This window comes from Prinia subflava, chromosome 26 (genome assembly GCF_021018805.1).
Source record: "Prinia subflava isolate CZ2003 ecotype Zambia chromosome 26, Cam_Psub_1.2, whole genome shotgun sequence".
Lineage (NCBI taxonomy): Eukaryota > Metazoa > Chordata > Aves > Passeriformes > Cisticolidae > Prinia > Prinia subflava.
Window position 1 is genome coordinate 1001759 of NC_086272.1, and position 27788 is coordinate 1029546.

The 27788-nt window shown below is 54.9% G+C and overlaps 2 protein-coding genes across 2 annotated transcripts; one reads left to right on the top strand and one right to left on the bottom strand.

Annotated features, from left to right (window-relative positions):
• Window positions 1–628: 628 nt before the first annotated feature.
• LOC134562170 (serine/threonine-protein kinase pim-1-like) lies at window positions 629–7069 on the bottom strand. Its single transcript, XM_063419595.1, has 7 exons — window positions 6996–7069; window positions 6567–6701; window positions 2539–3139; window positions 2359–2409; window positions 1788–2154; window positions 972–1151; window positions 629–735 (listed from the first exon to the last, which is right to left on the bottom strand). The coding sequence occupies exons 1-7, from the start codon at window positions 7067–7069 to the stop codon at window positions 629–631; spliced, it is 1515 nt and encodes a 504-aa protein (XP_063275665.1).
• A 4611-nt stretch (window positions 7070–11680) lies between these two features.
• LOC134562171 (serine/threonine-protein kinase pim-1-like) lies at window positions 11681–17413 on the top strand. Its single transcript, XM_063419596.1, has 7 exons — window positions 11681–11697; window positions 12179–12296; window positions 14881–15504; window positions 15634–15684; window positions 15889–16255; window positions 16891–17070; window positions 17307–17413. Exons 1-7 carry the CDS (start codon window positions 11681–11683, stop codon window positions 17411–17413), a joined length of 1464 nt encoding a protein of 487 aa, XP_063275666.1.
• The last annotated feature ends 10375 nt before the right edge of the window (window positions 17414–27788 follow it).

Genomic DNA, 27788 nt, shown 5'->3' on the forward strand with positions numbered 1-27788 from the left:
AGGACCCCACACCCATTTCACACCCACCCCAGCTCATGCCCCCCAGCCCTGCCAAAATGCAGCTTGGCAGCCCACTGAAAAATCAGGTGCTTCCACCCCAGCAAAAGGGGGAACCTTTGTTTCCCGGCCAGCCTGTGCAATGCCCAAATCTGGGAGCATCCCCCTGTGTGTGCACTCATCTGCAAATTCACTGTGGAGCCTGGCTTTGAAGAAGGTGCCAGAATCAAAGTCCATCATCTTCAGCTTTGTGGTGGCCTGGTCGAGGAAGAGGTTTTCATCCTTGATGTTGTCCTGGCTGTCTCCAGCAGCAGCAGCCCCACCTGGCACAGCTTCTCCAGGGGCTGCTTCTCTTTCCCTGGGAGTGAGACCAGGCTGTCAGTGTTCTGCCCAGGGCCCCAGCTGGCAGTGACCCAGGACAAGCCAAAGCAGCTGGGATGGCAGCCAGCAGTGCTGGGCAGAGCAGCTCAGCTCCAGCACAGGGGCTGTGTCTTCCCATCTGATGACCCCTGTGCAGTGACACAGGCAGGACAAAAAAGTCTGGGTCCTTTGCTTCTGATTGCCAAGGCATGTGTGGAGCTGGAACTTACCAGGGCCCTGCATCGCTGTTTCTGTGGCTCTCTCCCTTCTTCTATGGCAGATGACTATCCTGTATCCAGGGATGACTGAACAGGTCTTCTACTGAAGGCCGGTCCACATCCAGCATGGATAAACACCGCCGGATGACATCTTGGCACTCTGGCGAGAGAAACCAAAAACTGCCGGTCAGTTGGAGAAGGCTCCTGTCTGCCCCACTGTTCCCATTCTCAGGCCATGCTGCATTTGCTCAGAGCTGGGCCTAAACTTTCCCAGGAATTCCCTGGTTTGGAGGAAAGCAGGACAGCAGGACACGTGCCACCTCCTCAGCAGCTGCCACAGCCCACTGCTGTCTCCCAGCACTGGCATTTCCCCCGTGCCCAGACATGAGGATTCACCTTGAGAGAGCCGTGGTGGCAGCGAGAGCTGATGGTCCCAGCTGATCTTGTGGCCCCTCCTGAAAGGGTGCTCCCCACACACCATCTGGTGCAGCAGGATGCCCAGGGACCAGACGGTAGCTGGCTGTCCATAGTACCAGCCAAACTGGTTCCATTCCGGGGGGCTGTATGACGGTGTTCCTATGGAATACAGATGGAGTTCATCAGGGGGATGCTGCTGCTCCCAGAGCCTGGCCCCAGCATCCCTGGGCGTGCAGGGGCTGCCCCAGTGGCACGTGGTGTGACCTGCTGCCCTCTGGCCAGCACCTGGGACTTCTGTACGAACTTAGGGTTGGAAAAGAAGCCACTGGTGTAGGAAGGCGGCAGTGGAAGCCCTAGCAAGCCCCAACCATGACAAGCAAAACCCACTCAGTGCTGGGGAAAAACCATGCCTTACTCGTCCCTGCCTGCATTGCCCCAAAAACCATTATGAACCCAAAGCAAACCAGGCAATCACAGCAGTCCAAGCCCTTTCTCACCTGCTCCCCAGACTGGCTGGTGCATATGTTCTGGCTCCCCTCTCAGCCACCCCCACCCACGGGTGCTTCTGTTGGGCTAGCTGCCCCAGCCCCAGCCCCAGTCCCAGGCAGAGTGGCTGGCAAAGGCTGCCAGCAGGGCTGGAAGCTGGTCCCCCCACCCACTTGTGTTCAAAAGCAGCTGGGCTGAAGACTCAGTGCCATGAGTGGCGGGGAACCCCAGTGCCACACCCAGGCTGGGCTGTGAGATGTTGGGCCAGGAGATGTCTGCAATGGGGAGCACACCCCTGCGAGGGCTCACCTGCAAAGTGAGTATAGGCTGTGTCTTGTAGGTAGGTGCCACAGCCAAAATCGATCAATTTGGCCTGCCCGGTGGCCAGGTCAAGCAGGATGTTCTCTGGCTTGAGGTCGCGGTGCAGGACCCCGCAGCTGGTGCAGTGCCGCACGGCCTCCAGCACCTGGCGGAACAGCTCCCGCGCCACCTCCTCGCACAGGAACCGCCGTGCCCGAATGAAATGCTGGAGGTCCTGAGAACGCTCCGGGCGCTCCATGATGATAATGATGTCTTTGGGGAGCTCCAGCCACTCCAGCAGCTGGACGACACCAGGGAAGCCAGTGGAGACCTTGTGCAGCAGCACGATCTCCAGTGGTGCGCTGGTGCCGTTGGGCTGTGGGAGGAGCACAGTGTTGTCAGTGAGGCTGAGGCCGTGCCAGGGGTCAGGGACCCCTCAGCCAGCCCGGGATGCTCTGCACCCTTTGCTGGCCCCACGCCCGCTCTCCCTGCAGGCGTCCTGGCGGCTTCCACCCTGCCAGGCCTCAGCTCATCCCCGCCCGGCACGGCCCAGCTTCTCCTGCTGGCCCCGCTCACTCACCAGCTCACCCCAATGCCGGACACGGTTCCGTGGCACCCTTTTGATGGCCACCTGCAAGCCAAGGGGAGCAGCAGGCTGAGCTCACTGCCTGCCCTGCCCAGCCCCAGCCTCCTTCTCTTTCGCCCTCCTCCTCCTCCTGCGCCCCTTCCTCGTGCACCCACCACCGGCCCTGCCGCTAACCGGGGCACGGTCTGAGAGCCGTGTGGCCGCCCAGACGCTGCCGAAGCCGCCGTGGCCCAGCAGCGAACCCAGGCGGTTCTGCTCCTGGAGGGCCTGCTGCGCCTTCCCTGCCGGCGAGACGCGGCTGTCAGCGCTCGGCCCGGGGCCAGGAACGGCCCCCGAGCGCCCCTCGAGCGGCCCGGGCTGGGCATCCCCAGGCATTTGCTCCTGGCAACGGGACAGCAGCGGCTCAGGGCCAGCGGCCGCGCTGCCAAGCGGAGGAGCTTGGGCTGGGGAAGCCGCAGTGGAGGCGGCGGGAGCGGCCGCGCCGCCTGTGTCCTCTGCGGGCCCAGGGACGAGCCGGGGCCGGGGCCGGGGCCGGGGCCGGGGCCGGGGCTGGGCTCGGTAAAGGCGCAGCCAAAGGCCAGCAATGCTGCCCCAGCCCCAGGCACTGATGCCCGCCCAGCAGCGCCATCGCCAGCACTGCCAGAGCCGGGCGAAGGCGAGACCGCGGCGGGACGCCCGGGGGCAGGGACGGGGCAGCCCCGCCCGGGGCCGGGGGTGGGCCCGAGGCATGGCCCGGCCCAGCAGGGGAGAGGGAGACTGGGTTGGGACGGGGACACTGGGAAAGGGAGAGGCTGCGGGACTGTGGGAGAGGGAGAGGGGAAGCAGGGGTTTGTCAACAAAGCCGCTTTTTTCTTCTCTGCTTCTGCTGCTGTCGCTGCTGCTGCCGCTGCTGCCGCCGCTGCCGCTGCTGCTGCTGCAACTGAAGCTCCAGGGCCGTTTGTCCCCTTGTCAGTTTTTTCCGTTGCCCCCTCTGCCTCGCACCGAGCCCTGCACTCCCCGGGGCAGCCCCTGAGCCTGTCCAAACACGGGAACTTCGCCGTTTTCAGTCAAGGCCCAGTCTTGACTCCTGCACAGTGACAGAGGAATCCCCTTGGCTGTTGCTGTGCATTGTCCCTGCTGAGGGTCAGACACTGTCACAGCACATTCCCTGAATGCAGAATTTGAACCTGACCCAAGCACTGCACTTGTGTCTCTGGCATTGCTTTCCAAGAAAAACAGGGGAAGGCAAACTGGATGTAGCTCATGGTATTTTACAGTGTCTAAATCTTGCCAAGTCTTGGATGTCAGAGGTGAGACCCATTTAGAATTAATGAGATGAAGAAGTAGTTTAAGATGGAAAGTGGGACAGAGAAATAAACAGAGGAAAATATCTTGGGTTGTTTCTTTCCACTTTCATTTCATTTCCGAAAAGCTGTTTCAGCTTTCCCAGAATCTTCTCCACAGTCCTGTCTGCTCTTTCCAAGAACCTTTCCTGGAGAACGAGTTGCACCATCTGTCACAAGATATCCCACCCATGCAGCTTCTCTTGACTTTCCACAACATGTGTGAAGCAGGAGTCTTGCAGCAAAGCAGGAGAAAGGTTTTGAGAACTTGACAACTTTTTCTTTCCTTTCCCCATGTGGGCTGGGGAGTTGTGCCATTGGGAAGGTTTTCATTGTTCCTGTCCTACCCAAAGCAAACAGGACGGGCTCCCAGGGGTACCTACTGGGAGTCTGTTATCGTCCACCCAAGCAGGAAGAGGAGAAAAAAAACAAGAGGAAAAAAGTAAAAGACCAAAACCACAGGGCAACAAGACCTCAAATCAGATGCGCTGTGCCACGTGGCCACTGAGTCAATCCCCCCAACCAGAAGGAAGAGCAGCCCCCGTCCCCCAACCCCTGCAGGACCCCGGGCTGCCCCTCCACCCATTGCAGCACTCCCAGAGGCAGGGAGGGGAGGCAGTGACCATTCCTGGTACAAAACAAAAAACAACCCAAAATGGTGATGGGTTATGAACCATCCCCAGGACAGTTCCATGAGGCTGCCCTGTGTCACAAGGGGCACTGGGTTATACAAGAGCTGGCAATGCCCCAGTGGCACCTGTGTCCCAGGAGACCCCACTCTGCCCAAGTAGAGCCTTGCATCCCTGAGATTCCACGTTGTCACAGTGGTCTGCTGAGCTCATGGGGCTGTGCTGTGTCACAGCGGGCACTGAGTGCCACGTGCCCTGGCACTCTCCAAGTGGCGCCTGGCTTCCATCAGGCCCCGCTGTGTTTGCAGCTGGCACTTGGCTCCCCAAGATGTCATTGTCTCACTGTGGTCTCCTGGGTGCCCTGAGACCCCGCTGTGTTGATGCCTTACAGAACCTAGAAATAAAGTAACACCCTTTGGAGATAATATTATAGAGGAGGTAACAGAAAGGCTGATCTTTATTGGAGGCCTCCAAGGGGCAGATACAGAAAATGTCCACAAAACACCCAACCCCCCCATGAAGTCAATACAGTTTTATAAGTTTAGCAGATTAGCATATTTGACAGAAGTCACCAATTAGGAGCACAGGTGGTGAGGCATGACAAAGTTCCTTGGCAAGAGTCATTCTACCCCTGACTGGACACTCTGGGCACACCAAGGAAGGAAAGCATCAACACAACCAAACCAAATCCAGCAATCAAACCACAAACAAACCGAGAACTGTCCCTCTGTGTGTGTGTGACAAGGACAGTGAGGGCAAGGATAAAAGGAACATGGCCTAAAAGCTGAACAGAGCTCAAACTAACAGGACTTAGCTTCTACCTTAACCTTAACTTACACCTTAAACGTCACAATTTAACAAAAGAACAGCACTGAACAGTATTTATCCTAAGTTATAACCTATGATGTAAACATTTACACAGAAATAGTACCCAGCTTATAAATTATATTAAACCTGGAATTATGGTAAGGCACTTTACAAAGCATTGACTCAGAAAACTCTAAACCCTACAACTTCAAGTTATCCATATTTTGAGAAGAGGAAGTCAGGAGAAGAGAGAGAGAGAGACATTCACAGCCAAGACCTTGGATCCAGCCCATCTCAGCTGCTGTGAGCTCCGGGCCCGTGGGACTTGTCAGTGTCACAGCCGTGTCACAGCCTCACCTGCTCTGGTCCCTCTCACAGGTGGGGTTTTGGGGGTGCCAGGGGCTTGGCAGCCACTTTGGGGCTGGCCCAGAGGCTGCAGTGGCTGGGGCTGGGGCAGTGACTGTCCCACCTGTGCAGAACTTGTCCTGGGCCCCCAAACACACCCTGGAGATATCTGAGGCCTTTCATCATTTCTCTGCTCTCCAGCACCAAGGCAATGGACTCTGGCTGCAGCTCTGAGCTCGTGCCCAAAGCAACCACCCCTGGCAATGGGGCTCCATGGAGCTGCTCTCAGGAACCCCCTGCCAAGAATTGGGGAGTGCCCCCAAACCGCCTCAGAAACCTGGGATGCACCAAAATGCCTTTAGGAATGTGGAATACCCAAAAACTCCCTCAGGAATGGGTTCCCTCTCCCTTCATCATTCCAAGCCTTCGGCTTTCTCATTCCAGACTTCACCACACCCTCCCAATCCCCACCCAAAGCCATCCCACCTCTCCTGGACATCAGGACCCCCTTCCCAAGACATATTTCCCCCATCCCACCCCTCCCAAACCCCATCCCACCCACCCCCCTCACCCAATGCCCATCTCACCCCTCCTGATTTGCAGCACACTTCACCAAAGTCCTTCCAACCCCGTTCCACCCTGAGGGGCTGTTGAAATCAAGTAATTTTGGGGTGGGATTGAATAGGTTTCAGTGGCATTGAGTGGTCTTGAGGTAACAGATCAAACCTTCTCATCTCTTTGAGTGCCAAGAAATGGAGAAAATGACAGCAAATACCCCCAAACCCCTAAATCCTACCAAGTATCCCCCTGAATCCCAGATCCCCTCGAAAAACTAGCAAAAAGTGAGGCTTTAGATGCCTTTGATGAATTTGTTCATTTTTATCCCAATTTTGTCTGTTTCAAAGGGATGAAGAGGAATCAAAAGAATATTAGGGACCACCAAACAAAAGGACCACCAGCCCAGTGTCTCCCCAGTGCAGATCACAGGGAATGTGGGTCATCAGGGCTCTGCCCAACGTGGGTCCCCTGATGCAGGATAGAGTTGGAGCAGCACACAAAGCTCTCCCCACAGTCGAGTCACTCACAGGGCTTCCCTTACCAGTGCCTCTGTCGGTGCCTGGTCAAGTGAGAGCTGTGGGTGAAGCTCTTCCTGCACTGGGGACACTCACAGGGCCTCTCTCCGGTGTGGATGCGCTGGTGGGTGACGAGGTGGGAGTTGTTCTTGAAGCCCTTCCTGCAGACAGGACAGCAGAAGTGCTTCTCCTCTGTGTGAATCCACTGGTTCTTGAGGAGGTGTGAGCTGGTCTGAAACCTCTTCCCACATTCAGAACACTCAGAGGGCCTCTCCCTGGTGTGGATCATCTGGTACTGGATCAGGGTGTTGCTCCAGCTGAAGCTCTTCCCACACTCCAAGCACTTGTGGGGCTTCTCCCCATCATGAAGCTGCTCCTGGACCACCAGCTCAGAGCCCTGGCTGAAGCTCTGTCCACCTTCCTGGCACTGGGTGGGTCTTTCCTCCTCTGAGTACTCTGAGATGGGTTTGGAGCCCCTTCTCCTGCGGGATCTCTGTGACTTTTCTTCCCCATTGGAATCCTGCACCATGGAGCCGCTGAAAACAGCCTCTTCCATGAGGTTCTGCCGTGGGGATTTGTCCTCCCTGGTCTCTGTCCTCAGCTCTTTGTCCAGGGGAGGAAGCACAAGGAGTGGATGGGATTTGCCTCCATGCCAGAGGGAAGGGCAAGGAGATCCCCCCAGTGCATCCCCGGCAGGACGGCGTCAGCAGCGGGGTTGTCCTGCAGCCGGGGCCAGGCTGGGCTGGGAGATGGAGCAGGAGAGAGGGGCAAAGGGGCACTGACTTCCTCCTCACCTGCCTGGCTGTCCCTGGCCATCTTCCTCTTCCTTGCAGCTGCCTTCTCCATCTGGTCAAGGTCTGGGAGTGGGAAATTCTGCTTTGGGGAAAAATACAGTATATGAGCACATTGGGTTGGGGGGTTCCTCCTGCCCAAGTCCATCTCTAGAAGTCACTGGGCTTCTGGTGCCCATATAAACCTCCAAAACACAAAGATTCATTTCTCCAAAATAACCAAGTGACCAAGGTTCAGCAAAAACACCCAACCATGAGTTTCTTCTCTCTCATCTCTCCACTTTGGGGTCCTGGAGGCCCCCCTGTCAGTGTTGCCCCGGGTCAAGTTTGTATTGGTGTTGGCCCTCTCTGGGCTGCTGTGGCTCCTGAGAATCCAGGAGGTTCCCCTTCTCCGGGCTCACCACTTGGGGATCACAGGTGTCCCTGGGCTCAGCACTATCCAGAGTCCCTCTTTCAGAGTCCTGGGGTATCCATGGGTCCCCCTTGTCCTTGTTCCCAACCTGTCCAGGCTTCTGGAACAGCCCCAGCTCTCGCACTGCCCGTTTCTGCTCCCCCCATTCCCGGGTTTGCCTCCCAGCGCTGCTGGTACCGGGCGATCCCCACGTGTCTCTGGGCTGACAATGCAGCCCCTGAGCCGGGCAGAGCAAGCCCCACCACGGGGGGACCCTGCATGCCCCGCTCCCTGGGCAGCCGCGCCCAGCCCCGGGCACAGAGCTCCGCCAGCCCCCGCCGCCCCCTCCCCAGGGCCCCGGGGACCCCCGCAGCTGGGGCCGGGTCTGAGCGAGGCGGCCCCCGAGCCCGGCTGCGTGGCCAGGGGGGCACGGGGAGCCCGGGGCCTCTGTGCCAACGCTTCCCCCGCTCTCCCTCAGCCTTTGCCCGGCCCAGCCCGGCCCCCCGAGCCCCAACAGGCCCCGCACGGCCACGGCCGGGCCGCTCCGCTCCCCTGGGAGCCCGGCCACACGGACCCACCTGCGCCGGGGCCCACGGGCCACCGAGAGCTCCCCGGGCCGCCCGGGCCTGGGCCCCGAGCACAGAGCTCTGCCCGGGGGGCTCCCGGCCCAAGGCGGCGGCTCCGGGCCCGGGCGGCCGCTCCCGGCTCCCACAGCCCGCCCGGGGCCGCCCCGCCCGTGCCGGGGCTGCGCCAGCGCTCCCCGCACCCAAGGGGGTTCAAACTGCCGGGGGCATCTCACAAAAAACCATTGCCCGTATCCCCTCCCAAAACAATAAAATCCCAACCAGCCATCAACCCCCACAAAAAATAATCCAAAAACAAACCCATAAACTAACCCCTTCCACCCTGCCCTCCTGCGCCTTCGCAGGGACCCCGACCCCGCGGGAATGCCCCCGGGCCGGGACAAAAAGCTGCTCCCCTGGAGGCGCTTTGAACACCCGCCCGCGGCCCGGCCCTGGCACACGGCTCCCGGCAGCTGCCCCGCTGTCCCAGCCGGGCCTTTGCAGCAGGGAGGCTCTGCGGGACCCCCGGGCTGTGCCCCCTCCCAGGCCCTGCCCGCCCCGGGGCTGACCTTCAGCCCGGGCTCTCTCGCTGTCCCGGCTCCTGCAGAGTCCCCGCTCGCAGCTCCTTGGGCCCCTGGGCTCTCCTCTGGGGGTTGGGGAACAGCCGGCAATGCGACCTTGCCCTGAAAAGGAATCATTTTGGTGCTCTCTAGAGAGGCCAAAACTGAAACTTTGTTCCTTTTGCCTGGGTGCAGAGACCATCAGGGCATTTTCTGCACAGAGTTCCAGCCCCCAGCTTTTGTTGAAGGAGCTGCCTACCAATGTGACGCTGCCAGGAGCCTGTCCTTGCTGTCACCTGCTGTGGCTGGGCATGAACAGAGCTCCTGCACTTGCATTTCCAGCTGCTGTGCAACCAAAGCGGAGGGATCTGCAGCTGCCTGAATGCAAAAACTGCAATATGAGCCACTCTCAAGGGGGAAATCTCCCCCTGCTGTGCCAGCCCATGGCAATGCTGCCATTCTCTGCTGTTGCTGCAGCACTCTTGGGTCTGGCTGAGCAGGAAAGGTGACCCTGAGCCAGGAGATTTCTTTGGCTGCAGCAAAGCCTTGGAACGCAAAGACCTTCCTGATGCTGTGCCCTGGGCCAGGATGGAATGAGCCACCAGAGCTGAGCCTAAATTTCTTACCGAATTCACAGAATGACTGGGTAGGATGAGACCTTCAAGATCATCAAATCCAACCCATGCCCCAAACACCTCAGCTTAACCTGGGTTAGTGCCCTGAGTGCCTCATCCAATCTTTTTTTAAACACATCCAGGGATGGTGACTCCACCACCTCCCCAGGCAGACCATTCCAATACTTTATCACTCTCTCTGTGAAAAACTTCTTCCTAATATCCATCCTGTATTTCCCTTGGGGCAGCTGAAGACTGTGTCCTTTTGTTGTGTCAGCTGCTGTCTGGAGAAAGAGACCAAACCCCACCTGACTACAGCTACCCTTCAGGGAATTGTAGAGAGCGATTAGGTCACCTCTGAGTCTCCTTTTCTCCAGGCGAAACAACCACAGCTCCCTCAGCCGTTCTTAACAGGGGTTTTTGTTCCAAGCCCCTCACCAGCCTTGTTGCCCTCTCCTGGACGTGCTCAAGCGTCTCAATGTCCTTCCTAAATTGGGGGCCCAGAACTGGACACGGCACTCGAGGTGCAGCCTCACCAGTGCCGAGTACAGGAGAAGAAACACTGCCCTGCTCCTGCTGGCCACACCATTCCTGATCCAGGCCAGGAGCCATTGGCCTTCTTGCCCACCTGCCCACACTGCTGCCTCATGTCCAGCCTGCTGTCCAGCAGTGCCCCAGGTCCCCTTCCCTGGCTGCTGTCCAGCCACTCTCTTGCCAGCCTAGAGTGCTGCAGGAAGTTTTTGGGGCCAAAATGCAGGACTCAGCACTTGCACTTATTAAACTTCATCCTATTGGACTCTGCCCATCCATCCAGTCATTCCAGGTCTCTGCAGAGCCCTCCTACTCTCCAATAGATGGACACACGGTCCAAGCTTAGTGTGAGCTGCAAATTTACTAATGAAAGACTCAATCCCCTCATCCATGTCGTCAATAAAAATATTGAACAGAACTGGCCCCAGCACAGACCCCAGGGGAACACCACTGGTGCCACCAGCTGGATGCAGAACCTTCACCAGCACTCTCTGGGCCCAGCCATGCAGGCAGTTCTTAACCCAGCACAGAGTGCTCCTGTCCAAGCTGTGGGCTGCCAGCTTTTCCAGGAGTGTGCTGTGGGAGACAGTGTCCAAGGCCTTGCTGAAATCCAGGTACACAACATCCACTGCCTTTCCCGCACCCACCCGGCGGGTCACCTGGTCATAAACGGAGACCAGGTTGGTCAAACACGACCTTCTGTTCTTAAACCCGTGCTGGCCGGGTCTGATAGCCTGGCCATCCTGTAGGTGCTGTGTGATGACACTCAGTATAAACTGCTGCAGTACCCTACTGGGTACTGAGGTCAGGCTGACTTGAGCTGTGGGATAAGGATTTAACAATTCAAACTGTAAAGCAGGTATGTTTTATTTCCATCTGGGACACAAGGGGGATTTTCCACCATACCTGCGTACCTGGTTGAGACAGGTTTAAGGTTTAAATACACTCAGATCCCACAAAACAACCCCTCCCTCCCCACCCATTCTCTGCCCACTCTCCTCCTCCTTGCACTTCCTATTATAATTAGCCTTCTCTGGTGCCACATCTCCTGGTGGTTGCAGGCTGGGGTCTTCTGATGAAGTAAGAGGTCTTCCTCAGTTGTTCACTGTTTGACCTCTGCCTCTGGGCAGGTGCAGTGAAAGTTTGGCTAACTCCCAGGTCACTTTGTCCTGGCCAAAACCACGAGCCTGGTTCTTTCTGATTTCTTAAGCCACAGGTTCTGCTTTATGGGGTTTTCACTATACCTAAGTCTTGCTTTACTGAGTTTTCACAATATACACAATATACATCTTATCTCTGTGGCCTTTACCTAGCAACTAAAACCTCATGTGTTCTGTTACAAGTTGTTTTTCTGCTTTTACAGGATTGCTAAATAAGCTGTATATTTCTGCTTCCCCTCCATCTGCTTAAGCACATTAAATGCTTCTAAAATTCTGAATTTTAGATATGTTTCCCATATCAAACTGGCCTATAATTACCAGGATCCTCCTTTCTACCCTTATGGTGCAGGGGTCACACAACACATTGGCCAACCTCCAGTCCTCTGGAACCTCACCAGTGAGCCAGGACTGTTGGGAAATGATGGAGAGCAGCTTCACAAGCTCATCTGCCAGCTCCCTCAACACCCTGGGCTGGATCCCATCTGGGCCCATGGATTTTGAACATCCAAGTGGCTCAGCAGTGTAGCAGGATGGCTTCTATCATAAGGTAGAGCTATCCACAACTGGGCCTAAGACCAGGCCTCAGGCCTGGGCCTAGTAGGCCTCGTACGTCCAACATACGTAGTACCATATAAGGTTATCTGGTATTGGGAATGTGTTAAGGTAGGAGTGCTAATAGCATAGAACAGTTACTGAGAAGACACGGTGGCTGCCTTAAACTGCAATAGCTTACATACTTCTGTACTCTCACTGCCTATCAGAATGCATCTGCTAACTGTAAACGACTCTCTCTGTATATAACCCGCCATCTCGGGAAATAAACCGGAGTACGTGCTTATAACCATAGTGGTCGGACTCACGTTGCTCTAGCCCCCGGTCTACCAGGCCTCAGCTTATAAATGCTGCCCGAACAGGGACTGAGCCTGGTTTATTAACTTGAATGTGATCAGCTTAAATGCGATTAGATTGAATGCGATTAGCTTGAATGCGACTAGCTTGAATGAGAGAAGCCCCCGTTTTGGTTTTAGGAGGCGAGTGCGTCGCTTGCGGGCCCCTATCCTGAAATTCGCGGGGCAGGCCGGGGAGCGTCTGCCGACTGGACTGTTCGGAAAGGATACAGTGCCACCCACTGTCAGCGGAGAGAAGGTAAGAGCGGCGGACGCGGATGGATACACAAGTTTACAAACAAATGGACCGAGATTTTATAGCTGCCGTGCAGCTCTTGGCGTCCATTGTCTCGAAAAGAGGCGAAAAACTTAAAGACTCTGATATAAATCAGTCGACCCAATGGGCTCAGAAGAAAGGGAAATTACATCAGCCCTCACTTTTATTTAGTGAAGCAGGATGGAAGGAAAAAGGAAGATTAATATGAGACGCTGTAGTTTTACAAGGAAAAAGAGCAAAGAATCGTTCAGAATTAGGTGTAATTTGGAAAAAAGCGATAAATACCTTGCAAACATTCACTGCGAACTGTAAAACTGCAATTTTAGCCACAGAAAAGACGTCTCTCTGTCTTTCTGTTTCAAAATCGTCCCTCTCCGAGCCAAAAGAGATAAAAAGGCTGTCTAAAATAATGTGGTTCTTTGGTCTGCATTCCGTGCATTCCGAGAGTGAGAACACAGCTTCCCTTTGTTCGTCCCTGTCCGGCTGTGCGGGCAGAGGGCAGGAAATGCCTTCTCCAGCTCCCAAGCAGAATGAAAGCAACCAGGAAGTGCCTCAGCTGCCAGACCCAAGGGCCATGGCAATAGACGAGAAGGCAGGCGGGGCCGAAGGCGGAGCAGGGAGGGTGCAAGTGATGCAGCAAGGAGGCGGATCTCAGGGCGGCACTGGAAGCAGGGCCGTGTTAGATTCCTCCTCGCAGGAAAAGGAGCTGACATCATCACATGTCCTGAGGACAAGCCGTCTTCCCACTAAAGACTGAGCCAAAGAAGGCATTAAGCACTTCTGTCTTCTCCTCATCTGCAGTTCCTAAGTTCCCTCCCACATCCAATAAAGAAAAAAGATTTGTATTTCCCTTCCTTTTGCCATTAATATATTTGTAAAAACATATTTTATTATCCTTTACAAAAGTTGCCAAAATGACTTCAAACTGAGCTTTGGCCTCCCTAATAGTTTTTTCCTACATGATCCTTTAAATACTTCCTGAGAGACCTGACCCTCCTTCCAAAAATGATACATCCTCTTTTTATTCCTAAGTTCCTCTGAAATCTCCTTGCCCATCCAGGCTGGACGTTTGCCTTGTCAGCTCATCTTTCAGCACACAGGGACAGTCTGTTCCTGTGCCCTCAAGATCTCTGCATTGAAGCACACCCACCTTTCCTGGACTCCTCTGTTTTTAAGGGTTCCTTCCCAAGGAACTCTCTGAATAAGTCTCCTAAAATGACCAAAGTCTGCCCTCCAGAAGTCCAATGTAAAAATCTTTTTGATGTCCCTCCTGATTTCACCACATATTGAGAACTCTGTAATTTCATGATCCCTGTGCCCCAAGCAGCCTCCAAGCACCACATCTCCCACCAGCCCTTCTCTATTTGCAAACAACAGGTCGAACATAGTCCCTCCCCTGCTGGCCTCACTCGTCCGCTGTCACAAAAAGTTCTCCTCCATCCACTCCAAAACCTTCCTGCACTGCCTCTTTGCCGCTGTACTGAGTTCCCAGCAGATGTCTGGTAGGTTAAAGTCACCTACGAGAACAAGGGCTGGTGATCCTGAAACATTCTCCAGCTTCTTAGAGAAGAAGTTGTCCACCTCTTCTTCCTGCTTGGGTGGACAATAACAGACTCCCAGTAGGTACCCCTGGGAGCCCGTCCTGTTTGCTTCGGGTAGAACAGGAACAATGAAAACCTTCCCAATGGCACAACTCCCCATCCCACATGGGGAAAGGAAAGAAAAAGTTGTCAAATTCTCAAAACCTTTCTCCTGCTTTGCTGCAAGACTCCTGCTTCACGCATGTTGTGGAAAGTCAAGAGAAGCTGCATGGGTGGGATATCTTGTGACAGATGGTGCAACTCGTTCTCCAGGAAAGGTTCTTGGAAAGAGCAGACAGGACTGTGGAGAAGATTCTGGGAAAGCTGAAACAGCATTTCGGAAATGAAATGAAAGTGGAAAGAAACAACCCAAGATATTTTCCTCTGTTTATTTCTCTGTCCCACTTTCCATCTTAAACTACTTCTTCATCTCATTAATTCTAAATGGGTCTCACCTCTGACATCCAAGACTTGGCAAGATTTAGACACTGCAAAATACCATGAGCTACATCCAGTTTGCCTTCCCGTTTTTCTTGGAAAGCAATGCCGGAGACACAAGTGCAGTGCTTGGGTCAGGTTCAAATTCTGCATTCAGGGAATGTGCTGTGACAGTGTCTGACCCTCAGCAGGGACAATGCACAGTAACAGCCAAGGGGATTCCTCTGTCACTGTGCAGGAGTCAAGACTGGGCCCTGACTGAAAACGGCGAAGTTCCCGTGTTTGGACAGGCTCAGGGGCTGCCCCGGGGAGTGCAGGGCTCGGTGCGAGGCAGAGGGGGCAACGGAAAAAACTGACAAGGGGACAAACGGCCCTGGAGCTTCAGTTGCAGCGGCAGCAGCGGCAGCGGCGGCAGCAGCGGCAGCAGCGGCAGCAGCGGCAGCAGCAGTGAAGAAAAAAGCGGTTTTGTTGACCAACCCGTGCTTCCCCTCTCCTTCTCCCACAGTCCCGCAGCCTCTCCCTTTCCCAGTGTCCCCGTCCCAACCCAGTCTCCCTTTCCCCTGCTGGGCCGGGCCATGCCTCGGGCCCACCCCCGGCCCCGGGCGGGGCTGCCCCGTCCCTGCCCCCGGGCGTCCCGCCGCGGTCTCGCCTTCGCCCGGCTCTGGCAATGCTGGCGATGGCGCTGCTGGGCGGGCATCAGTGCCTGGGGCTGGGGCAGCATTGCTGGCCTTTGGCTGCGCCTGTGCCGAGCCCAGCCCAGGTCCCGGCCCCAGCCCCGGCCCCGGCCCCGGCCCCGGCCCCGGCCCCGGCCCCGGCCCCGGCCCCGGCCCCGGCTCGTCCCTGGGCCCGCAGAGGACACAGGCGGCGCGGCCGCTCCCGCCGCCTCCACTGCGGCTTTCCCAGCCCAAGCTCCTCCGCTTGGCAGCGCGGCCGCTGGCCCTGAGCCGCTGCTGTCCCGTTGCCAGGAGCAAATGCCTGGGGATGCCCAGCCCGGGCCGCTCGAGGGGCGCTCGGGGGCCGTTCCTGGCCCCGGGCCGAGCGCTGACAGCCGCGTCTCGCCGGCAGGGAAGGCGCAGCAGGCCCTCCAGGAGCAGAACCGCCTGGGTTCGCTGCTGGGCCACGGCGGCTTCGGCAGCGTCTGGGCGGCCACACGGCTCTCAGACCGTGCCCCGGTGAGCGGCAGGGCCGGTGGTGGGTGCACGAGGAAGGGGCGCAGGAGGAGGAGGAGGGCGAAGGAGAAGGAGGCTGGGGCTGGGCAGGGCAGGCAGTGAGCTCAGCCTGCTGCTCCCCTTGGCTTGCAGGTGGCCATCAAAAGGGTGCCACGGAACCGTGTCCGGCATTGGGGTGAGCTGGTGAGTGAGCGGGGCCAGCAGGAGAAGCTGGGCCATGCCGGGCAGGGAAGAGCTGAGGCCTGGCAGGGTGGAAGCCGCCAGGACGCCTGGAGGGAGAGCGGGCGTGGGGCCAGCAAAGGGCACAGAGCATCCCGGGCTGGCTGAGGGGTCCCTGACCCCTGGCACGGCCTCAGCCTCACTGACAACATTGTGCTCCTCCCACAGCCCAACGGCACCAGCGCACCACTGGAGATCGTGCTGCTGCACAAGGTCTCCACTGGCTTCCCTGGTGTCATCCAGCTGCTGGAGTGGCTGGAGCTCCCCAAAGACATCATTATCATCATGGAGCGCCCGGAGCGTTCTCAGGACCTCCAGCATTTCATTCGGGCACGGCGGTTCCTGTGCGAGGAGGTGGCGCGGGAGCTGTTCCGCCAGGTGCTGGAGGCCGTGCGGCACTGCACCAGCTGCGGGGTCCTGCACCGCGACCTCAAGCCAGGGAACATCCTGCTTGACCTGGCCACCGGGCAGGCCAAATTGATTGATTTTGGCTGTGGCACCTACCTACAAGACACAGCCTATACTCACTTTGCAGGTGAGCCCTTGCAGGGGTGTGCTCCCCATTGCAGACATCTCCTGGCCCAACATCTCACAGCCCAGCCTGGGTGTGGCACTGGGGTTCCCTGCCACTCATGGCACTGAGTCTTCAGCCCAGTTGCTTTTGAACACAAGTGGGTGGGGGGACCAGCTTCCAGCCCTGCTGGCAGCCTTTGCCAGCCACTCTGCCTGGGACTGGGGCTGGGGCTGGGGCAGCCAGCCCAACAGAAGCACCCGTGGGTGGGGGTGTCTGAGAGGGGAGCCAGAACATGTGCACCAGCCAGTTTGGGGAGCAGGTGAGAAAGGGCTTGGACTGCTGTGATTGCCTGGTTTGCTTTGGGTTCATAATGGTTTTTGGGGCAATGCAGGCAGGGACGAGTAAGGCATGGTTTTTCCCCAGCACTGAGTGGGTTTTGCTTGTCATGGTTGGGCCTTACCAGGGCTTCCACTGCCACCTTCCGACACCAGTGGCTTCTTTTCCAACCCTAAGTTTGTACACAAGTCCCAGGTGCTGGCCAGAGGGCAGCAGGTCACACCACGTGCCACTGGGGCAGCCCCTGCATGCCCAGGGATGCTGGGGCCAGGCTCTGGGAGTAGCAGCATCCCCCGATGAACTCCATCTGTATTCCATAGGAACACCGTCATACAGCCCCCCGGAATGGAACCAGTTTGGCTGGTACTATGGACAGCCAGCTACCGTCTGGTCCCTGGGCATCCTGCTGCACCAGATGGTGTGTGGGGAGCACCCTTTCAGGAGGGGCCACAAGATCAGCTGGGACCATCAGCTCTCGCTGCTACCACGGCTCTCTCAAGGTGAATCCTCATCTCTGGGCACGGGGGAAATGCCAGTGCTGGGACACAGCAGTGGGCTGTGGCAGCTGCTGAGGAGGTGGCACGTGTCCTGCTGTCCTGCTTTCCTCCAAAACAGGGAATTCCTGGGAAAGTTTAGGCCCAGCTCTGAGCAAATGCAGCATGGCCTGAGAATGGGAACAGTGGGGCAGGCAGGAGCCTTCTCCAACTGACCAGCGGTTTCTGGTTTCTCTCGCCAGAGTGCCAAGATGTCATCCGGCAGTGTTTATCCATGCTGGATGTGGACCGGCCTTCAGTAGAAGACCTGTTGTGTCATCCCTGGATGCAGGATAGTCATCTGCCATAGAAGAAGGGAGAGAGCCACAGAAACAGCGATGCAGGGCCCTGGTAAGTTCCAGCTCCACACATGCCTTGGCAATCAGAAGCAAAGGACCCAGACTGTTTTGTCCTGCCTGTGACACTGCACAGGGGTCATCAGATGGGAACACACAGCCCCTGTGCTGGAGCTGAGCTGCTCTGCCCAGCACTGCTGGCTGCCATCCCAGCTGCTTTGGCTTGTCCTGGGTCACTGCCAGCTGGGGCCCTGGGCAGAACACTGACAGCCTGGTCTCACTCCCAGGGAAAGAGAAGCAGCCCCTGGAGAAGCTGTGCCAGGTGGGACTGCTGCTGCTGGAGACAGCCAGGACAACATCAAGGATGAAAACCTCTTCCTCGACCAGGCCACCACAAAGCTGAAGATGATGGACTTTGATTCTGGCACCTTCTTCAAAGCCAGGCTCCACAGTGAATTTGCAGATGAGTGCACACACAGGGGGATGCTCCCAGATTTGGGCATTGCACAGGCTGGCCGGGAAACAAAGGTTCCCCCTTTTGCTGGGGTGGAAGCACCTGATTTTTCAGTGGGCTGCCAAGCTGCATTTTGGCAGGGCTGGGGGGCATGGGCTGGGGTGGGTGTGAAATGGGTGTGGGGTCCTGGCCCTGCCAACAGCCCCCAGTATCCACTGTGCCATTTCCCTCATTTTCCCTTTTTGTCTGTAGTGTATTTTTGTTAATTTCCTGTTTGTTTCTCTAAAGGAAGCATTGTAGGTGGTGTCCAGTCTGGATGGGGAAGTGCTTGGGACCAGCCGTGCCGTGGATGGGCCGTGCCCTTGGAGAAGGCTGAGGACATCGTTTGGGAGCAGCTTTTCTTCCAGCGGCGGATGGCGTCAGGTGGGTCCCGTCTTCTTGGCCTGGGTGGGATCAGAGCTTTTGGGAGATGGCAGCCAGCACAGGAGCATCCTGCTGTGGGCAGCTGCTGAGGAGGTGGATGTGCCACGGCTGGCTGCAGGCTGGGCACATGTCCTGCCCTCCTGCTCTGCTGCCAAGGGCAGCAATGATGGGCAGCTCTGGGCACCGCTCTGGGCACGGCCAGCATGGCCAGGGCACGGCGGGCACTGGGACAAGGGGGACAGGAACCTTCAGCTGACGGGCGGGTTCTGATTTCTCTCCTTGCAGCCGGGCTCTGAGGATGCTGAGGCTGCTCTGGGCTCTGCCAGGGCTCTGCTGGAGCTCAGCCCCAGGCCAGAATCAGCCAAAGAAGAAATGGTGTGACCTGCAGCAGAGACTTGCTTGAGCACTTGGGCAATGCAGCTCAAGTTTGCAGAGTGTACATCTCCGAGGGAAAACATCACACCCTCCAAAATTAAACTTGATCAAGAACTTCTGAAATGCAATCAATCTGGGATGACCCCAAATTACATTTATCAGCTTGCCCAAGGTGTAGCTCAGCCCTTCCCTGAAGATTTCTCTCCCCCACCTACTTCTAAATTTCACAACTGCTCCCTCCTTTCCTCCAGTGAGTTCCCAGCCCATCACAGTCCCCGTCACACTGTTGCCTTTCTTGATGGCCTTCACCACAAGGAAGACCAAACCCCAGGTTTAGGGCCTCATCCTGTCACTGGCTGAAGAGCAGCAATATCTCCGAGGTCCCGTGGCATTTTAGTGTCAGTGAGAGCTGCTGTCCAGCCCTCAGCTCTCCTCAGTGCTGAGTTCCTGCTCCCTTTTCATTGTCCTTCCAGCAGGATGAGCTCTGTGAATCCCCTTGAGCCTCCCCACTCTCCCAGCCCACCCACCCACCTCACTTAGGTTAAGCTGAAGCTTCTTTTTCTCCTCTGGCATACCAGTGCAGTCCCCTCTGCAGGGAGCCCCAGCCCCAGGGCACAGCACACAGCAGTGCAGTGCGGGCTGGAGCAGCTGCCCTGTACCCCTGGCTTGGCTGTTTGTGGCAAGGAAATGCTCCCTGTTTGCAGCTCTCCCTGCAGGATGGCCCCAGGGGAGAGCCCAGCCGGGCTCCCACTGCATCCCCTGAAGCCTGGGGCAGGCAGTGGTACCAGGGCTGAGGTTCATGGGCTGTCTCTGGGAGCCTCGCCCAAAAAGACACACAGAGCCACGAATCTGGGGAGATCAGAGCAGCAGGGAGAATCTCCTGCTTTGTTTATTACTTCCTATTGTATACTTTTAGCAAGGTGCCCATGGATTGGAGAGTGGCATTCCCCCTGCTCAACCACATTGGTCAGAGGGACTGTCATTCAACCTCCCCTTGTCTTGGAGAAGGAATTCAAAACAATAGCAATATTTACAAAACACAATCTCCTTGCTTACATGAACGAGCGTGAGAAGGTGCACACTTCTACTTTAGTATGAATGCTCAGAAAACTGGGAGAATCTCATGGTGACAATGGGGCGCACCCAGAGCTGTGCCTTGCAGTCAGTGTTTGCCAGTGTTGTGTTCTCATCTCCTGCAGCCTGTGGGGAAAACAAGCTGTGCTGCCAGGCCAGCAGTGCTCCTGTGGGCAGGGACAAGGCTGAAGGGCTTTCCCATTGCAGAAGAGGTGGCACTGATCCTTGTCAGGGCCTGGCAGGGCTGGAGCCGGGTCTGGCCTGCTGTGAGGGACTCGCTGCCACCAACCGGCTCCACCCGCTGTGCTGCGTCCTCCAGGGACAGAAGGGTGTGTGTGTGCCAGGGGCTCTGGGATGTCTCTGTGTGCATGGACAGAAGGGTGTGTGTGTGCCAGGGGCTCTGGGATGTCTCTGCCTGCATGGACAGAAGGGTGTGTGTGTGCCAGGGGCTCTGGGATGTCTCTGTCTGCAGGGACAGAAGGGTCTGTGTGTGCCAGGGGCTCTGGGATGTCTCTGCCTGCATGGACAGAATGGTCTGTGTGTGCCAGGGGCTCTGGGATGTCTCTGCCTGCATGGACAGAAGGGTCTGTGTGTGCCAGGGGCTCTGGGATGTCTCTGTCTGCATGGACAGAAGGGTCTGTGTGTGCCAGGGGCTCTGGGATGTCTCTGTCTGCATGGACAGAAGGGTCTGTGTGTGCCAGGGGCTCTGGGATGTGTCTGTACCCATGGACAGAAGGGTCTGTGTGTGCCAGGGGCTCTGGGATGTCTCTGTCTGCAGGGACAGAAGGGTCTGTGTGTGCCAGGGTTTCCATAATGTCTTTGTACCCATGGGTATGGAATGAACACAGAGAGTGAAAGTGTCAGTCACGTTGCTTGCACACTCCTTCCTCTTTGCACAAGACACATCCATGCACACCCCCATGTATGGATATACTAAAAGGACAGGGATGGATAGAGATTTCCCACAGAGTTCTAAGTTTGGAATAACTCACTTGTAAGCCAGTGGCCAGGGCAATTTTTCCCAGCTCAGTGTGAGTAGGTGTTCAAGAGCTGAAGGGAGCATCATTCAGAAGCAGTTTCAGGATTTCTAGGCAGGAAGTTACACCATCCGTGTAACTCACTGTATTTATCGGGATGGACTCTGCTGGTTCTTTAGGAATATGGAGCAATGGAGACACGAGACTTGGGAAACTCCCAGCTCTGTGGATTTGTGTCGAGGGAGGAGCAGCAGAAACACTTTGTGTCTGCTTTGGGGGATACAGGGTGCAAGGAGCTGGGGTGGCAGAACGTGACCTGGCATGTTGGCAGGTGAAGTCCTGTTTCATGACATCCCAGAGTGGAACAGGACAAAGCTCCAAGCACCCCCAAGCCCACTGATGAAGTCTTTGTGATGCTGCAAATTCTCAAGGAAAGGCTGCTGTCACACAATCCACTGGGATTTACAACTTTCAGTTGCAACTCTAGGTCGAAGTGTCAAACTGTAATATTTTTTACCCTCAAGATACAGTCATGCACAATCCATAGGTCAGTTTCTTAATGCTTCAACAACAATTTCAAATAACTTAATATTGGAAAGAAAACCCATAATCTTTTAAAAAAGGATACTGAGGTCAGTGAGATGGATCCATGCCATCAAAACATTCACAAATTAAGTAATTTAGTTGTCTTTTTAAGAAGATCAGCTACCTCTTAATCTAAAGTTACAGAAGATTTTTCACGCCATGTTTGTTTTTTGTTCTCCCTTTCTTTTTTCCCTGTTTTTTCCTTTTTTCTTTTCCTTGTTAAGCAGATAACACATCCTAAAAGAGGAATGTACAGCAAAATGAGAGACATTTTGGATAAACAATGAAAATGTAGGCTCCTCCTCTGTTTGCTTTTGTCTGGAAACCCTGAAGAAAAAGATCTAGCAGAGACCAGCAGAGGTGTAAAGTGGTTGCTTTGGGCTAAACTGGAGTTCAGCACTGGTGACATCCTGATCCAGTCAAGAGTTGCAGAATTCCTTTGCACATCTCGAACCATGTGTTTGCAGGCACAGCACCTGCAGTGCTGATGCACCAATGCACGTGAATAACTCTGTTATTCCCTCCCAGAATTTGGGCTGTGCCCAAGAACGAGGTGCTCCAGTGCTTTGCTGCTGGTTCCCGTGTGGAGGAGCTCCCTTCCCGCTGGCTGAGCTGCTCAGGCACAGCCCGGCAGCTCCTGGCCCTGCAGGGCTGAGGCTTTTCCCCATTGCTGGGCACAGACTGATGGAGCAGCTCTGCTGGACACGGGGACACACAGAGGGAGCAGAAGCAGCTGCCTTTGTGCACCTGCAGCTCCAAGGCCCAAAATCTGAGCAGACAGGGCTGCAGGAGTCTGGCAGGCTCCCTGTTTGCTGTGCTGCCCCACTTGTGCCCAGCCCAGCTCTGCAGGGCAGAGGGAGAACAAGGGGCAGCTCCCTGCCAGCCCCAGCCCAGGGACCCCTGCGGCCCCGGGGCTTGGGGCACTGTCAGCACCCGCTGCTGCAGCCACCGCCTCTGCTGGCACTGCCAGCAACAACCAACCTGGGGCTGAGCCCAGGGAGCAGCAGCAGGGCCTGGAGCTGAGCCCTCCCTCTGGGCAGGGCTGCACAAATGACCCCCACAGCAGCAGCAGCAGCACATGGAGCTGACTTTGAGCACAGCCCTGCCACTCTTCCCTCCCGTGTGCGGGGGTGTCACAGCAGCCTGAGGCACCTGGGAGCCCTCAGGGCCAGCAGGGCCTTGAGATGGCAGCCCTGGGCTCCTGGGGGCTGTGCAAGGAACAGAGGTGGGGACTCCCTCTCCATGTGCAGCTTCCAGATGGAAAAGGCTGCTGTGCCCAGGCAGCAGAAAGGGTAGAGAAATGAGAAGCTCGACCACTGGATCTGTGCCAGTCCCACAGTCCTGGGCAGCAGCCACCGAGCACAGGGGAACAGAGGGCACAGCAAGAGGGACAAAAGCAGGCAAGGTCAGAGCCTGGGAAGAGCCAGAGCTGGGAGCAGGAACAGCTGCTCCATTGCACTCTTGGAGAAAGCTCTGGGCTGGTTCAAAGTGCTGAAAGGTGTGAAGGGTAGAGGGGAGGCCACACCAAACAATGCTCCTGTTTCCACACCCTCCCCTCTCAGTGTCCATGAAGGAATTGCATGAACTCTGTTCTTCTCTCCGAGTCATCTTGTTCAGCATGAGCAGCTTAGCACCAGGAGCTGAAGGAGGTGAAGCCTTAGGCCACAAGAGCTGAGCAAGAGGAAACTTTTTGACCAAAGTAATGCTGCTAACATGGTCTTGGATGAATCCAGCAGATGGAATCCTGGATTTATGGAATCCTTCATGTTGGGAAAGACCTCTGAGCACATCCAGTTCCGCTGTTCACCAGCAGTATCAAGCCCAGCACTAAACCATGTCCCTGAAAGTGCCAAGGCCTGGACAACAGGCCCTGAGTGAGGCCTGAACAACAGGCCCTGAGCCAAAGGTGACCTCTGGATGAACCTTCCAACCAAAGGTTATCTTTGTTACTGCTCCATAATGAAATATGCATGGTCATTAGTGCTGTGATAAATTGATCACTCATCACTTAAACATGGATTGACCTTTCTGTAGTTAGAAACAGGACAAGGCCATGAAATCTGACATCTGGCCTTGTTTGGGGCTGTATGGTCAGAGTCAGCTCCCTTGGTTCCTCCTTGAGCCCTGGCCAGGCTTTGGGAGGAACCCAAGAGGAGAATGAAACCGGATGTTCCTGCACTAGAAGTGCTGTCAGTTTGTTTATTCAGCACTGTCAGAGCTGGGCCCTCTCCCAGCCAGGCTGGAGCCTCACCTGTGGCTGGAGGCCCCTGCAGGAATTCCCAGTGTCCGGGAGGGGCTCTGCAGTCCTTGGCTGTGACAGCTCCCACAGCTGATGTGTGGGTCTGGGTGATGGCAAAGTCTGAGGGTGACTGCTGCTGTCTCTTTCTTAATCACTGCAGGCAATCCTTGGTAGTGATGATTGGGTGCATTGCTGAGCTTCTCCTTTTGTGATTCTTTGCAGTTTTGCATTAGAATAAATCACACCATTGCTGAACTTTGTGTCTGTGTCTTTGGTGCTGACCCTGCTCATGGGCAGAACAGACACTGCAGCCCCAGAGAACCAAAGGTGCCCTGTGACACTGCGGGGCCTGGTGTGAGCAAGGGGACCAGAGTGACACTGTGAGGCCACATGGAACCAAGGGGACCAGAGTGACACTGTGGGGCCACATGGAACCAAGGGGACCAGAGTGACACTGTGGGGACACATGGAACCAAGGGGACCAGAGTGACACTGTGGGGCCACATGGAAGCAAGGGGACCAGAGTGACACTATGGGGCCACATGGAACCAAGGGGACCAGAGTGATACTGTTACAAACGAGGCCAGGACTCGGATGGAAAAAAATAAAAAGATTCCTCGTTTCTTCTATTAACTACCAAAGACGGGAGCCCAGGATAAGCCCAGGCTCCTCACCACAAGCCAGAGAACACATCCAAAACAACAGTGTAACAATTCAGTACACCGGATGCTCCTTGGCATACATTGTGTCCGCCAGAGAACGCTGGCAGAGCTCCAACACTCCCTTTTATCCGCTCCTGTCCTCCTCTGATTGGGGCGCTCAGGATCCTCTCTCTGACTGGCCAGTTGTCTAGGGTTTGATTGGTTTATAATGAGAGTCATCCTGGACCAATCATTCTGCCAGGGCGTCGAGTGATTGGTCCGTTGCCCCTACCAATCCAGGCTCGTGGTTTTGATGCTGCCTGCATCATTCTTCTACATTTACATATAACTCAAACAACTTATTTAAATCTGGCAAACTTAACACTGGAGCTGTAACTAACTTCTCTTTCAGTTCCTTCAGTTTCTCTTCATCTTCTTCACTCCATGTCACAGGTTCACTCCCTACTAGCTTTTCATATAAAAATTTTACTAATTGAGTGTACCTATCGATCCACACTTTACAGTACCAAATTAGACCTAATAATGTTCTTATATCTGTTTTGGATTTTGGTGTTGGTAATGATAGAATGCTCTGTACTCAGTTTACATCTAACTTTTTATAACCTCTCCCAATTAAGTGTCCTAAATACCGAACCCCGGGCTCTACAAATTGCAACTTCTTTTTAGAGACTTTCAACCCTTTTTCGCCTAGGAAATTTAGCAGTTTAACGGTTGTCTGTTTAACTTCTTCTTCTAATTTTCCTGAGACTAAAAGATTATCTACATACTGTAGAATTTGGACTTCCCCAATTGGAACGAATGGTTGCAGTATCTCTTCTAATGCCTGACGGAATAAATTAGGGGATTCAGTAAACCCCTGAGGGAGTCGGGTCCACTGTAGTTGTTGTTTTCTTCCCGTGCTCTCGTCATGCCATTCAAAGACAAACCAACTTCGGCTTTGTTTTTCGAGGGGGCAGGCCCAAAAGGCATCTTTTAAATCTATAACACTGAACCATGCATGATCTGATGGGTCTCTGCTCAATAACGTATAGGGATTGGTTACTACTGGATAACGAGCAATGGTTTGCTTGTTTACTTCCCTCGGATCTTGCACTAAGCGATAGGTACCATCTGGTTTCTTAACTGGTAAAATTGGTGTCTTATGAGGGGACATGCATGGTTCTAAGATTCCATCTTTTATTAATTCTTTTATTACTGGGTTCAACCCTTGTTTTCCTTCTGCTGAGATGGGATATTGCTTCTTCCTAATTGGGGGTATATTAGGTTTCATCTTGACCTCTATTGGGGGAATTTCCAGTAATCCTCGACCCCCTTCTTCTGCCCATACCCTTGGATCTATTTCTCCCTCATCTTCTTGTTTTAAAACCATCATTTTTGCCACCATCCGACCTTCTTCTGGCACTACACCAATATTTAGTTGTATTTGCAAATCTTGCCCTAGAAGACCGACCCTCTCCCTCTCCCTCCTCTTGGTGCTCCTCGTGTTGCTGCTCCTCCCCTTCATCTCTCCCTCCTCTTCCTCCCGCCCCTCCTCCGCCCCCAGCCCGGGCCCCCCTTTCCCGCCCGCTCTGTCCCGCGGCCGCCGCAGCACCGCTGTTGGGTAGGAGGGAGCCAAGATTGGGGGCATGGTGGGGATACGGGCATGGGTGGGGACATCAGGGCACACGGACATGGGTGGGGACATGGGGTGAACTTCCAGGGAATGTGGGGCATGGTGGGTTTGAGTGAACTCAGGGCTCTTGGGAGGGTCGTGGCGTGTTTTGTCATGAAACTGAAATTCCAGATCATCCCAGCGTGGTCCATGGATCCCAGAGGGGAATTCCCAAGGCTCCCAGGGTGGTCCCCAAAAAGAGAACGAGCCTGTTTATTTCTTTCATTTTTATGCATTTGTGGGTCTGGTTGTGGATTGGCTTCTGGGGTTACTACCCCTTCACCCCACCACCCAGACCAGCTGTCAACCAACATTATTTTCAGGCTAGAAATATGGAAACAAAGGACAGTGAACAAAAACAAGAAAGGTTATGTTCCAAAGTGTGAGAAAGTGAAAAGCTGACCCTTAATATTGTACAGAAACTAAAGAAGTGACTCCATCTTATGAACACCTAGAAGGCTTTAAAAAACCTCCGAAAAACCAGGCCAACACAGCACAGGTCGTTTTTCTCTCTTTTTTCCTTGGGACAGGTCATTGCCTCCTGCCCATCGTGTGCTGTGGCCGCTCCGTGTCCATCTGCAAACCCCGTGGTCACTCCGGGACCCTGCTGGGCAGCAGAGCCGGTGCCTGCAGGGCAGCAGCTGCCCGGGCCAGCGCCTTTCTCTCTGCTCTGCTGCTCACAGCCAGGTGTCTTGGGTTGAAAAATGGAACCAAGAATGTGTATTCTATTTTCGTCTGCTGAAGTCAGTTGGGAGATATTGTTCTTTATCTCTTGTAACTCTAGGGGTAGAAAGAGGGCAGATGCCTTCTGTTAATGGGACACCTGATAACACCAGATGAGGCAGTGCCTTCTTATCTCTTCTTCCTTTCCTCCTCTTCTGAGGGACATCACCCGTGAATGGGCCATTGAAGGCCTCTCACATGACTGATGACATCACCTCATCCCACTGTGAGATGCTCCACCCAGTGGGAGGAGCCAAAGCCTTTCCACCAGCATAAAACCTGCAGTCTAATCATTTATCTAAACTCTAATTTAGCTGGTTTTCTCCTGTATCCTCGGAGGAAGATGGGACCCATCTCGCCAGCACTGGACCCATTTTCCTACAGGATCATCTCTACTCCACAGAACATCTGCTACTCCAGGATTTTTTTTGTCTGCTTCCAACACCCTGACAACAGGGTGTCAGGTTGTGTCTCTGACTCTGTCAGGGTTTTCTGGGACTTTTGTTTGTTTGCTTGTTTGTGGTTTTTTCTACTACTGCATTTGTATTTTTCAATATTCCTAGTAAACAACTGTTATCCCTATTCCCATCTTTTTGCCAGAAAGCTCCAAATGGCAAAATTGTATTAATTTGGTGGGAAGGGGTTTTTACGTTCTGCATTCCAAGGGAAACTCCAGTTTTCCCTGGCAGATCCCTGTCTCTCCAAACCAAGACACCAGGACATTTCCTGGGGCCCTCTGCTGGGACAGAGCCCTGGGACAGTTCTGCTCTGAGGCGTCCCCGGGGCATTGCCAGGGCTGGCAACTCCCTCGATGCAGAAACTGGAGGCAGAGTGTTAGAAGAGCACATCACCTTATTGGCTTTTTGCAAATATTAAAATGAAAGCTGTATGTACAATGTTGAAAAATTCTGCTGCATTACTATAGTTTCTCTTATTTCTGCTATTAATGAAACTTAGAAATAAAGTAGTGTTATAAGTTTGTGATAAATGTTTCTGGGGTGTTATAAGTAACAGTTCTTAAGTTTGTATGTTTGGGGAAATTGTTATAAGTTTGTGATAAATGTTTCTGGGGTGTTATAAGTAACAGTTCTTAGGTTTGCATGTTTGGGGTACATGTTAGTAGTGTCTCTGCAAACGCTGGAACTGTGACAACAAGAACAGCTCCACAGATGCCATCATGCAGGCAGCATCAAAACCACGAGCCTGGATTGGTAAGGGCAACGGAC

What these genes read in the sequence shown, in the direction of transcription:
- LOC134562170 (XM_063419595.1), bottom strand. Translation starts at nt 7,069, where the DNA reads ATGGTGCAGGATTCCAATGGGGAAGAAAAGTCACAGAGATCCCGCAGG. An exon ending in AGGCACCGACAGAGGCACTG is followed by an intron (nt 3,140 to 6,566) that starts GTAAGGGAAGCC and finishes TCCCTTTCCCAG; the next exon opens with TGTCCCCGTCCCAACCCAGT. An exon ending in GGCTCTCAGACCGTGCCCCG is followed by an intron (nt 2,410 to 2,538) that starts GTTAGCGGCAGG and finishes CTTGGCTTGCAG; the next exon opens with GTGGCCATCAAAAGGGTGCC.
- LOC134562171 (XM_063419596.1), top strand. An exon ending in TCCGGCATTGGGGTGAGCTG is followed by an intron (nt 15,685 to 15,888) that starts GTGAGTGAGCGG and finishes CTCCTCCCACAG; the next exon opens with CCCAACGGCACCAGCGCACC. An exon ending in AGCCTATACTCACTTTGCAG is followed by an intron (nt 16,256 to 16,890) that starts GTGAGCCCTTGC and finishes TGTATTCCATAG; the next exon opens with GAACACCGTCATACAGCCCC.